The 12539-nt window shown below is 48.7% G+C and overlaps 1 protein-coding gene across 1 annotated transcript in view; it reads left to right on the top strand.

Annotated features, from left to right (window-relative positions):
- The window catches only part of Nt5c1a (5'-nucleotidase, cytosolic IA), a 22367-nt gene extending 10020 nt beyond the window's left edge, over positions 1-12347 (top strand). The window contains exons 4-6 of the mRNA XM_008836206.1: positions 980-1102; positions 3085-3269; positions 5838-12347. Coding sequence (XP_008834428.1) covers positions 980-1102; positions 3085-3269; positions 5838-6203 — 674 coding nt within the window. The 3' untranslated portion in view covers positions 6204-12347. The remainder of the gene's footprint in view (positions 1-979; positions 1103-3084; positions 3270-5837) is intronic.
- Positions 12348-12539: the final 192 nt, after the last annotated feature.

The raw sequence follows: 12539 nt of genomic DNA, 5'->3' as shown, positions 1-12539 counted from the left end.
GAGGGGAGGGAAGGGAAGGGAAAAGAATTATTGTATTTTATTTTGGTTGCTGGTGATTGAAACCAGAGCCATTGTATGCTAAGTGTGAGCTCAACCACTGAGCTATACCCCATCCCCCAGTTGGCATTTTATAACACTGATTTCAAATTTCTGGGTGTGAGGGTGATGTTAATATTTATCTGTGTGATAGGTGCTGAGTAATTAGAACAGGCACCACTCAGTGCTGGAGTAATACCCTGGAGGATCCCCATGGGCTTGAGTATGAACCTTTTCTGTTGTGGATAATGAGGAGCACAGAGGTCTTGTGTAAGAGACTGGGGTAGTGACAGTAATTCAATGGGCTGAGAACAGCAGCCACCTGTCAACCAGCAAATACTTTACAACTTTTGTAGCCATGGGAACAAGCTTCCTGTCTGCCCAGGCTGGGAATCTAATTGGCTGAGCTGCCTCTATCCAATCAGCTATGACCAGGAATGCAGGGTCACAGTTCATAACTGCAGGAGCCATCTTTTACAGCTCTGTGATTCCCTGACAAGAGAGGTGACTACGAGCCAGACAGTTTCTCCAGAGATGTGATCATTCTCTTTAATCTTTTTTAAATTTTATTTTCTGTATATGAGTGTATTGCCTGCATGTAAATAAGTGTACCAGTGTCGTGCAATGCCCACCGAGGTCAGGAGAGGGTGTTAGATCCCCTGGAACTGGAGTTATGGAAGGTTTTAGGCCACCATATGGGTCCTCTGCAAGAGCAGCCAGTGCTCTTAACTGCTGAGCCATCTCTCCAGCCCCAGATGTGGTTATTCTTACCTCCCTGATGAAGGCTAGAGGTACCTGAGGAGGCATGCTAGCCTAAAATTGTAGAGACTCACTCTGCTGCCCCAGCACTCAGATTCAAGAAGGCAGTCACTAGGCACAAACAGATCATTCTGGGGTCTGAGGATTGACTCTGACCTCATCTGGGTACTCTCTACCTCCTCAGACCTGTTCATCGAGCGGTTCTGCATGACAGGTGGGAATAGCCCCATCTGCTACCTCAAGGCCTATCATACCAACCTCTACTTGTCAGCGGATGCAGAAAAAGTTCGAGAAGCCATTGACGAGGGTAAGTCAGAGTGAGGAGGGAGAATACAGGAAGTTCAGTAAAGGGGTCCCAGTAGTGGGAGGCCTGGTTCTGAAGCTCTGGACAAGTGCTGGGGATTGCCAAGGTAACCGGAAGGGGATCTGTGTATAAACTCCCACGATCTGTTTTATAAACTGAAAACAAAGCCCTACTTAATCCTCTTTCCCATCTCCTGCCCTACTGTATTTATTCATCAGCCTCCATGTTTCCATGGGAACCTTTCTTACTGGCCCAAAAGCTACTCCTTTCTGAGATTCCTCTGGGTTGGTAAGAGTTTTGATTCCTGTGTGACCATGTGAAGCCTCTGCCCCTCTCTGAGCCAGTGAAGAAGGGGATTCATATCCAGCCCTGAGTGCTAGACTTTCAAAAATAGTCATCATCTCCAGAAGCTGAACTGGTTGGTGCTGGGGTGAGATTAGCAGACTCAGATGCAAGTACTGACAAAGTCAAGTCCATCCCATGTGCCCTTTTCAAGGGTTTTGGGTGATAGCCATAGTCTCTGTCCTCCCAACAAAAGCCCATAGAGGAGGAAAGACTGACTGCCCATTTTCCTGGAAGGGCACCTCAGGCTGAATACTAGTGGGAGGTTCACCTGTCAACTACCCTCTTTTTCTTCCACGCTATCTCCTGCCTTGTGAGGCTTTCTTTAACCAAGATCCTGAAGGCATCTCCCTGGACACGTCACACCCTTTGGTTGGGATTTGGGAACCAGCATGTAGGTGTGCCTCTGTGCATTTGGAATTTGACAGAAAGGTGGTTAGGAGAGAGATCCTGCTCAGAGTAGGGTTCTACATCACCTAGGCATCAGGTTGGCAGAGCTGAGAAGGTATGTGGCCTGATGCTCAGGACATCTTGCCCTAGACATCTTCAAGGTAGGGAAGCTGCTGTGAGATCTGCACTACTCACTAAAGCTCTGCTAAGTCTGCCTCTGTGATTCTAGAGTCCCAAAGAGCAGGGCAGAAGTGGCCTTTGGAGAGATGAAGACCATTGAAGGGTTTCAGCTGGCTCTAACCTGGAGCCTTGGTCCCTGGCAGGCATTCTTGCTTCCCAGAGAAATCCTGGTTACAAAAAGTCTATCTACACTGTCATATGTAGCTTGTACTGCCTCCCAGGACCATGTATATTATCAGACAGTCTGAATCCAAATGCCCTAAATACAGTGTACTTGGATGCCTTGGTTACTGTAGATGGGGTGTCCAAACCCACACTTCCCCCACTACAGCTTGAGATCTCAACCCCACAAGGCTGGTCCACAGCAGCATGATTCTACTCAGTGATAAAGTGTTGAAATTCCTTTACACTGGTTGATAAATAGCTCTTCAGTGTCCTCCTGCCCAAGGACACCCTCACATCCTTCCACAAAGAAGCAACTAATGGGGCAGCCTTTAGGCATAGATAAGGCCCCTCAAAGTGCTGCCTCAAAGAGAGAGCCACTGTCCATTCTTTTTTTTTTTTTAAGACAGGGTCTCACTATGTACCCCTGGCTGGTCTGGAACTCACTATATAGAACACGCTGGCCTTAATCTCGAAGAGCTCCACCTGCCTCTGCCTCCAGAATGCTGGGATTAAAGGTGTGTGCCACCACATCCAGCTGATATCTGGTAGCCAGTGAGCTACCAGTCCATGAAATACCAGTTTTGTTTTTGTTTTTTGTTTTTGTTTTTTCGTTTTGGTCTTTTGAGACAGGATATCCCTGTGGCCCCAGCTAGCCTGGAACTCACTATGTATGCCAGGCTGGACTTAATCTTGCAGAGCTCCACCTGCCTCTGCCTCCAGAGTGCTGAGATTAAAAGTGTGTGCCACCACATCCAGGTGCTGTCCATTCTTATGGTCAGTGTCCATGAACTACCAGTTTTTAAATATTTTCAACACTAACCTCTTTTAGCATTACCCTTGGTCCTGGGGGAACAGGTAGGGCAAAGACAGCCGAGACATCCTCTCCTGCTTGTCTCTCTCTGCCTCAGGGATTGCAGCTGCCACCATCTTCAGTCCCAGCAGGGACGTGGTAGTGTCCCAGAGCCAGCTGCGCGTGGCCTTTGATGGGGATGCTGTGCTTTTCTCAGATGAGTCGGAACGCATTGTGAAGGCCCATGGACTGGACAGATTCTTCGAGCATGAGAAGACACATGAGAACAAACCTTTGGCCCAGGTGATTTATACCCCCAGAACCCCTAAGTAGGACAAGTTCATTCCCCAGAATCTGCTCTTGGCTTAAACCCCCAGCTCAGGGCTAAATCCTTATCAATCTCAAACCTCATCTCTCTCACTAGAACCCAGGCTCCTCTCAATGAGATGCTACACTTTCACTGAGCCCCACCCCGCTCTCAGATCAGATCCTCTACCCCAGGGGTTCTCCAGTGTCTCGAAGCTCCTCTCTGAAGCCTCTCCCTAGGCCTCCTCTTTGTTATTCTAATCCCCCTTTTGGGATCTCTATCGGCCTCTCAGAAGCCTCCACCCCCATTCTGAGCACTCCAGCCTTTTTTGAAGTCTCCACCCCTCCCTAAAATTCTCACTCTCTCTGAAGCTATGGTCGCTCCTGAGATTCCCCACCCTTCTTGATAAGTGCCCATTCCCAGAGCCACTTGTTTCCTTCCCTGGAAGACACAAAGAGCTGAACTGGTAACCCTGCCATGGTAGCTGGGGGGAAGCTGGGCAGAGGTTCCCTTGGGCCACCTCTCACCATGCCTTGATTAGATGGCTCAGGGAACCTCAAAGTTCTCAGTGGCTCTGTCCTAAGAGCAGAATCTGTCCTGGAGCTTGGTGGAATTCCCTATGGATCAAGCAGTGGCCCTCTCCAGTGGGCCTAGGTATTCCAATTTAAGCTTTTAGAGAAATCTAGATGCCCAGGGCAGGACAATTTTCCCACTAAGTGGTCAGCTGGGGCCAGAAGACCACTGCTTACTTAAGTCACCCAGCCAGGGAAGGTCTCCAACACTAGAAGCTATCTTCTCTTTTATCCAATTGCTTTAGAAATAAGCTGTGTTCTACAACACCATGTACTGCTTTGTTCACATGCCCTCAGTAACTTCATTGTTGTGGGAACTTCCCTGACCCTAGACAACTTGAGCCTGACACCTTGAGCCACATGTCTGTCCATGGGCAGCAGTTACACACTGGCCCATCTGTCCTAGATGTTTACGGCTGGAGTCCATTCTGACTGGCAGGTACCCATATCATCATAACTAGCCAATTTTTTTTTTAACTTTTTTTTTTTTTGGTCTTTTTGAGACAGGGTCTCCCTGTAGCCCCAGCTGTCCTAGAACTCACTATCCACTGGACCCCAAAAAGACCACCGAGGACCCACACACAAAAATGCAAAAGCAAAGGTTTATGGTTTATTCGGGCTTAAGCTCCGGCTCTCAGACCTCACCAACTCAACAGATCCATGCTGAGAGCCCAGAGTAAGGGAGAGTGGAGCCTTTTATAGGTTTTAGACAAAGGGGGGGGATACCGAAGATACATTTTGGTTGGTTCAAGGAGCCCACGCGCGCCAACATAATTTTAAACCAATTAGATGTATAAGATACAGCCCTGGAAGTTTCTTATTGGTAGGTGCTATTCTCAGGGCTGTGCAATGTGCTGACTGTTACCTGTGGGGCCAGGAGTCTCCGTTTTTACCTTATAGGGCAGTTTTTATGCTCAGGCTTGGTTAATCTATAGTTTCCTGGAAGGGGGGGGAATAGCAGGTGGGAGTCAGGGCATGCCAGGGCGTGTTTAGGCATGTCTAAAGCAGCAGCCAAGCATTTTACAGAAGCTAAAAGAGCAATTAGTCGGGGTCTGGAGGGATTGGGAGGTAGCGGGTGAATGAAGAGGGTCTCAGGGTTCTACATGTAGACCAGGCTGGCCTTGAACTCACAGAGATCCACCTGCCTCTGCCTCTCGAGTGCTGGGATTAAAGGTGAGTGCTGGGATTAAAGGCATGCGCCACCACGCCCGGCCCATAACTAGCTAATTTTAATGTCTTCCTCACTGATGGGCACAGAAGGCCACACTTAGAGAACAGCATGAACAGATAGATATAGCATGAACAGATAGGTATAGGTAATTGCCCTGGTTATGGTTATTCTGACACAACCTCAATCACAATAAGACAGACCCCCAGACAATAGGTACCTATGGCCCTATGATGCAGAGGGGCCAGAACAGGCAGAGCAGATCTACCAGAGAGATTTAGAGGTCCTGAGATTTCCTAGCCCAAACAACAGGACATGAGTGCTTTAGGGATAAAGGGTAAATGAGAGAAGTGACCTCAGGGCTGGAGAGATGGCTCAATGGTTAAAAGCACCAGTTACTCTTGCAGAGGGTGAGTGCTGGGTTGGATTCCCAGCACTCACAAGGCAGCTAACAATTGCCCATAAAGCCAGTTCCAGGGGAATCCAATATCCTCTTCTGACTTCATGGGCATTGCATAACACAGGTGCACTTACACACATGGAGGCAATACACTCATACACATAAAATAAAAATAATAAATAAAATATATTTTTTAAAAAGCTGGGCATGGTGGCACACACCTTTAATCCTAGCACTTGGGAGGCAGAAGCAGGCGGATCTCTGCGAGATGGAGGCCAGCCTGGTCTACATAGTGAATTCCAGGCCAGCTGAAGCTACAGGGAGACCCTATCTCGAAAAGACCAAAGGAAAAAAGGGAAAGGAGAGAGAGAGAGAGAGAGAGAGAGAGAAAGTGACCTTATGGTGTCCCTCTGTCTTTCCATAGGGCCCTCTAAAGGGCTTTTTGGAGGCACTGGGTAGACTGCAGAAGAAATTCTACTCCAAGGGACTGCGGCTGGAGTGCCCAATTCGCACTTACTTGGTGACAGCCCGCAGTGCAGCCAGTTCTGGGGCCAGAGCCCTCAAGACCCTGCGCAGCTGGGGCCTGGAAACGGATGAGGCCTTATTCCTTGCTGGAGCACCCAAGGGCCCTCTTCTTGAGAAGATCCGCCCACACATCTTCTTTGATGACCAGATGTTCCACGTGACTGGGGCTCAGGAGATGGGCACAGTGGCTGCTCATGTGCCTTATGGCGTGGCGCAGACACCCCGGCGGGCTTTGCCTGCAAAGCAAGCTCCAGCTGCACAGTAGCTGAGCCACCTTGCTCCAGGCACCCTGTCACACTTCAGCACAGAGTTCCTTGTCTGGTGAACTCTTCTACTTCCTCAGCATCCTCCCTCCTGCCCTCATCCCTCTGTGCGAGGTACCTGTAGGAAGTTATAAAGACAGGGTCAGCACCATCACCATCCCTCCTGGGCAAATGCTGCCACAATCCTGGCTGGGATAGCAGGACTGTGCAAGGTAGCTTGGATGTCAGGAGAAATCAGTGCAACTGAAGGTGAAAGGGTCAGAGAAGCCAGGATGCAGAAGGGATGAAAACTAGCTCATACAGTGCAAATACTATTCTGTGAGAGAGGATGGATATGGCATCTAAGTTCTGCCCTGGCATGGCCAGCATAGCTTAAGTCCCTCTTCTTGGTGGGCCTCAGCGCCCCGCCCCCCAATCTTTTAGATAATTTTCAAGCCGTCCTTCAGCCAGAGAGGTTTGGTTTTATAACATTATACACTAAATTAATCATTCTGTGCCAGGGCTCCTAGCACATACCTCATTTGTGAAGATTACCAGGAAACACCCTGCCCAGGTGAATGAGTTACAAAGAGAGAGCCCAGCCTGACCCAGGACATAGGCTAGATTTCAGCCCCATTACCCTGTCTCAGCCCTGAGGCCCACCAAACAGACAATATGCACAGAACTCCACAGCAGCCCTACCTATAACTTCCAGTGTTTGGAAACCACTAGACAAGATAACCTATAGCTTCCTGTGATTTGCTAATCTGAGCCTTGGAGGGTCAGCTGTCAGGTAGGTTTGTGGAAAGGAGGAAGAGGCATAATGTAGCCCATGTGCAAATTCTCCTCTGGCCAGCAGGGGACACTGCAGGCTCTTCCCAGAGTGGAGCTTTGCTGTTGAGGATTTCCTTTGCCTTCAGCTTTTAGCCAAAGTTTGGCTGTTCTGTCTCCAACCTTCTCACCTCAGCCCTGGGTCTTCCAGTCACTTCCGCCCACCATGCTGTGAGGCAGTCCTGCCAGTGGGGAAACAGAACTCTAGCCCAAAATTGGGAGAAAGCTCAGGATCTGAAGTGAGTGGTTGTCCAGGCTGAGCTTGAGGCTAAGGGTACAGCAGGGAGAAGTGGGAAGTGTCAGGAGGTCTGATCTGAGACCAAAGGTGTCAAGGAAGTGATATCTTAGAGAGGAATGACTTGAGTGTGCACTAGCACAATTCCCCTGCAGTGGACAGTGAGTGGAAGCCGGTCAGAGCTGCCCTAGAGATGATGAGCTGTCACCAGGGTGCTGTACAAAGGATTCTGGGATGAGCTGACCTCTCTGAAATAGTAGTCACCAGTGACTACTCCACCTTTACATGAACCCATGCAGCAACTTCTTCTCCATCCCCAGGGGAGCATTCCCACCACAGGATGAGTGATGGTCAGCCTCTTCAATTGCTACGCCTTGATCCTCAGAGGAAGGGTGGAAACATGGATGGCTGCTTCCCTAGGAAGACAGGAAGGATCAAGCAGACATCTGTGTGTTCACTGACTGCTGACTCCCAGCAGTGAGGAAAACCAGAGGCATCATCAGAAGGGCAGGGCAAGAACCTGGAGGTGGGGTGAAGGACAATCTGGAGATCCTAACCCCTGTCCCTAGGCATTTGACCCAGGATCTGAATGAGTACGTGTTCTAGGCAGTGTGGTTAAGGGTAACAGCTGCAGGATGGAGGAAAAAGAAAGATCCAAGGTCTTCTGAAAATGAGCACCAGTTTGGGCCAGAAGAGAAACACTGGGCTGTGTTTGTGCTGCCAGTGCCAGAGTCTGCAGAGGCTGTTCCTGGAAGACTGAGCTGGGTGTGAGGCAAACACCAGCCATAGCTGCCACTGACATTATTTTACCCGGAAGGGTATAGGATGAAGGACCTATTTGTACAAGGTCATTTCCATCATACAGCCATGGCCCTCCTGGCAAGACTAAGAGGTCTTGAGGCAGGGGAGGAGGCCTAGAAAGGACCTTCTTCCACTCCAGTTCTCCAAGCCTGGCCAGAGATGCTGTGGAACCTAAAAGCAGCTGCAAGGAAATGAAAAGGAGGTGGGAGAGAGATTTCAGCCTCAGGTCACCTTCCATCTTGACTGGATCACACAAAAGCCTTCTGCCCTGAATTCACAATCGCCCCTTTGAAGGAGCCCCCAAGGCTCACAGGGCCAGTCGTCATAAGAACAGCTGTGAGGCTGTTCAGAGAATTTCATCAGGCTGCCCGGGCAGGGAGGACCTGTGTACTGTGACACAGCACCAGATGATGCCTAGTTAAGACTCTGGGACTCCTGAGGTCTAGCCCTCGTGATGAGCACCGTGAGCCAGTTCTCTCAGGAAGCAGGAACATAGGCTGCTGGAAGCAGGAAGATAAGGTGCAGCCAAAGCTGCAGATTCACTGGAGCCGCTGTTAATAGACACAGACAGCCCTGAGTAATACAGAAACACTAAAGGTCTAAATTCTGTTACTGAAACCACACATGAGCATCACAAAAGCTTTTGGAGATGGATTAAAAGGCCAGAAGTCCTGGGGGCAGGCTCTGGCTGCAGCCAGACAGCCCTCCTGATGGTCTCAAGGGCTGAGGAGGTGCCCAGCAGCAAGGGACATTGTTTAGTGTGTCACTAGGAAGTTTAAAAGCCAAGTAAGTACCAAAGCTCCAGGCCCAGCCTCAGACTGAAACACTGGGGCAGAGAGGCCACAGCTTCCAGAACACTGGACCTGTTTAGCTGCAAGTACCACATCCCCAGGTCTGGCAGAACACTAGTCCTAAGTGCTTGCCAACAGAGTTCCATGCCCAACGGAGCTGCCATTCAGAGAACAGAAGCCCTGTTATTAAGCACTGTGACTGGTAAGATTACTGCAAAAACCCCTCTCTGGGCTGGGGATGCAGCTCAGTTGGTAGAGTGCTTGCCTAACATGTAGGAAGCCCTGGGTTTAATCACCAGCACTGCATAACCCAGACATGGCGGTACATACCTGAGATCCTGGCATTTGGGGGATGGAGGCACAAGGATCTGGAGATCAAGGTCGTTCTCAGCTACATAGCCAGTTTGAGGCCAACCCTATCTAAAAAAAAAAAAGCAAATCCTTCCCTAACTGTGAGTGGGGATGTAGCAGAATATACCAGAAGGAAAATGGACACTAGCAAGAAGTTCAACTCCAAAATGCATGGTTATTCATTGGTGTGCACCCATTCAGCCAAACTGACAATGAGAATATTGAAATTCCTCCTTAGCAGGTGGTAAATAGCCCTGTCCCAAGTCCCTGAGTATCCCTTGGCAACATCAGCTGCCCTGGCCCTGCACTATGAATTCTCCATAATTCAGCCTCCCAGAGGATGCATCAGTACTGGGGCTAGTGTCAACTCTTGAGGTGTTCTGCCCATACTGATTCAAGGAGCAACCATAATTTGCCCAAAGTCATTCCACTATTAGGTAGCAGGGTTGGGACTCCAAGTCCTGTTTGTGTGATGCTGGGATCTGAATGGCCATCGTTTTCCATACTGTGTAGTGATGGTCAAAACACTTCTATTTTGAGGTGAACTGAGGAACTTACCTGAAGCTAACATGTTGGTTTTCCACATGTTGAAATGCTGGGGTACATCTAAGTAGGTGCATTTTAGTTATAGTATCCTAACAACAATTCAAATTAGAGCCAAACATTTGTAGCATCCCTGAAGCACTTCCAAACAACCTCGAATTCTATGGAACCAGGTTAAAGGTCTTGGATTTGAGCTAATGCAAGGTTTGGTAGTCTCAGCTCCCTGAGTCCAAATTGGACATACTGCTATTGTCATAAGAAGGCTTCTATTATTTTTAGCACATCATGTCCACAGTTTGTGGATGTTCATGGCTGTTTCCACACCATGGCAGCAGATTTGAACGGTCACAATAGAAACTGCAAAGCCAAGAAAATTATCTGGCCCTTTTATAGAGAGCATTTGCTGACCACTGGGCAACGGCAAGCATCTCTGGCCCATACCCCAGTGGGATGAATCAGACCACATCTAAGGACAGAAGTTGGCTCCACCGCTAAGTCAAAATGGGCACTCCCTGACCATCTGACCCTTTCTTGATATTCAAGGATTTAAGATTCTAAGTGATCCATGGCCCACTGTAATTTGCATTTTAGTTGATGCATGAACTTGACCTTGACCTTGACCATTAACTTGAACAGGACCATGGCTATGGGAAGTTTTGCCAGCTGTCCAGCATCTGATCACTGGAACTCTGTGTACTCAGCTCCACAATGGTCTCATGGGGCCTCTTGAGCAGTGATAAGCACTGGTAAGTTTTAGATAAAGTAAAGTGCCCAACTCAGAGATCTAAGGAGTCATCCACACACACTCTAAAATCAACAAGAAGTTCATGAACAGGGTTCCCAGAGGGCTTCAGCTCAGAAGGTACTGATCAAATGAGAGGTCAAACTCCACCAAAAGTTGAAATGACAGTTTTCTTGTAAAATGAGGTTGTAAGCCACAAAGGCACCTTCACAATGGAATTATAACTCAGAAAGTTCCAGAATCCACTATAAACATGGCAAGTGTGAAAGCTGTTTCACTACAGCCATGGTTGCTGCCACCATCCTATCATGACCGTCCTCCTTCCTGTGCCAGGACTTGGACTCGCTATCCTCCCAGCATTTCAGGCAGCCCCTCCCAGCTGGAGGTGGCATGAAAGACGGAACCCGTTTGCCAACTGGCTGTGTATACTGTTGCTTTCCAGCAGGCAGGCCACCTGTCTCGAGCAGAACACAAGGAGCAGAACCAATAACATCTTGTGCTTAAAGCACGGTGCAGATGCCTCTCTTGCCAGTAGGTGGCACTGCAGGCTGGCACCGTGCTGCTGCTGTAGTTCTTGACGTACTTTACTTTTCTCTCCTTCCATACTTCTTGGTACTGTGTGGACTCTCCCACTAAGTAGATCTAGCAGCCAAAAAGGACTTCAGGTGCTCTGACAATGTTTGCTAAACACCTGTGTGATGAGCTAATGGCTCTCGCCGATAACCACTGTGATGGAATGTATGGATTTCTATGACTGCCACTGGATAAAAACTGTGTTTATGTGGGTGTGTGTAATGGCTCAGATTGTTCTGTTGATGACTGTGTGTGTGTGTGTGTGTGTGTGTGTGTGTGCGTACCATACTTGCACTCTTCAAGTGTGTACAGATGGTTATCTCCATTATTTGAGGATCTTGGGCCCCACGGGCTGATAACCAGCACTATTTCTTAGGACTGGTTCTAGCTACTCCTATCATATCACGGGCATCAGGCATTGCATGTGCACCGCCTGAGAATCACTGAGGCCAGACCTCCTAATATTCCTAGCTTCTGTCCAAGGGTCTTGCCTCAGAGCCCTCTGTCATTCACCCCTATGCTCTGGCGGCTCTGGGCAGAATGTGATAGAGTTTCCCTATACCCGCCTTGTTAGTGCCTTTTTTCTTCCCTCCTTAAAGTGCCAGGGTTAGCACGCACAGTTGGTCAGATTGTGAACCACAAACATGTAGGTGCCTACTCAAAAAATGACACAGTGGTACCTGAACCTGCAAATCCTGCCCACCGCACACAGATGCCAGAGCCATCTCACGGCCACAGCTAGGAAAACTGACTTCCTTCCTGTCCTCCTGGTGTTACCAAACATGATCTACCCTTATCTATGGCTAGGAAGTATCTCGCTGATGGGCCATCCCCCAGAGGCCACAGGCATTCAGTGTAAATATGGCTGGGGATGTTTCAGTTACTCATCTTTGTGAAGGAAGAGGCTCTGCAAGGCAAACCAAAAATCTAGACAGGAGCTGTCCTATTCTATTCCTGGCCAAAGGTGAATATGCCTTCACGCTATCTGTCACTAAATTAGGGAAAAGACTCAAGATTAGACTTGCAGCAGACATCAATCAGAAAATTGCCAAGGTCACTGCAGACAGAATGTGTGGGTCAAGGGTCACAAACCTCACATCTACCAGGGGCCACACAGGAAACAGATACAAGCAAAACACATTGGGCTGGGTCTTGAGAGGAAAAATAGCTACTAGAGTCCAGTGCACTCCTCACAGAGGAATGGCTGCTGGATGGCCTGATGGTCCACCCCATTTTTCCTGAGAAGTTAGAAATATGGATTTTCAAATGTTGGCAACTATTTCAAATTTAGAAAATGTTGTGCAAGAGGAATGGCTGCTGGATGGCCTGATGGTCCACCCCATTTTTCCTGAGAAGGTAGAAATACGGATTTTCAAATGTTGGCAACTATTTCAAATTTAGAAAATGTTGTGCGAGCCAAAGAAAACATATCTTGAAGGCTAAATCTGGTCCTCCAGACTCCACTTTGGCCTTGCTGGCCCAAGCCTGGTAA

The sequence above is a fragment of the Nannospalax galili genome, unplaced genomic scaffold (assembly GCF_000622305.1).
Source record: "Nannospalax galili isolate Female #2095 unplaced genomic scaffold, S.galili_v1.0 scaffold5238, whole genome shotgun sequence".
Classification (NCBI taxonomy): Eukaryota; Metazoa; Chordata; class Mammalia; order Rodentia; family Spalacidae; genus Nannospalax; species Nannospalax galili.
This window is presented reverse-complemented; position numbering and strand designations above follow the sequence as displayed.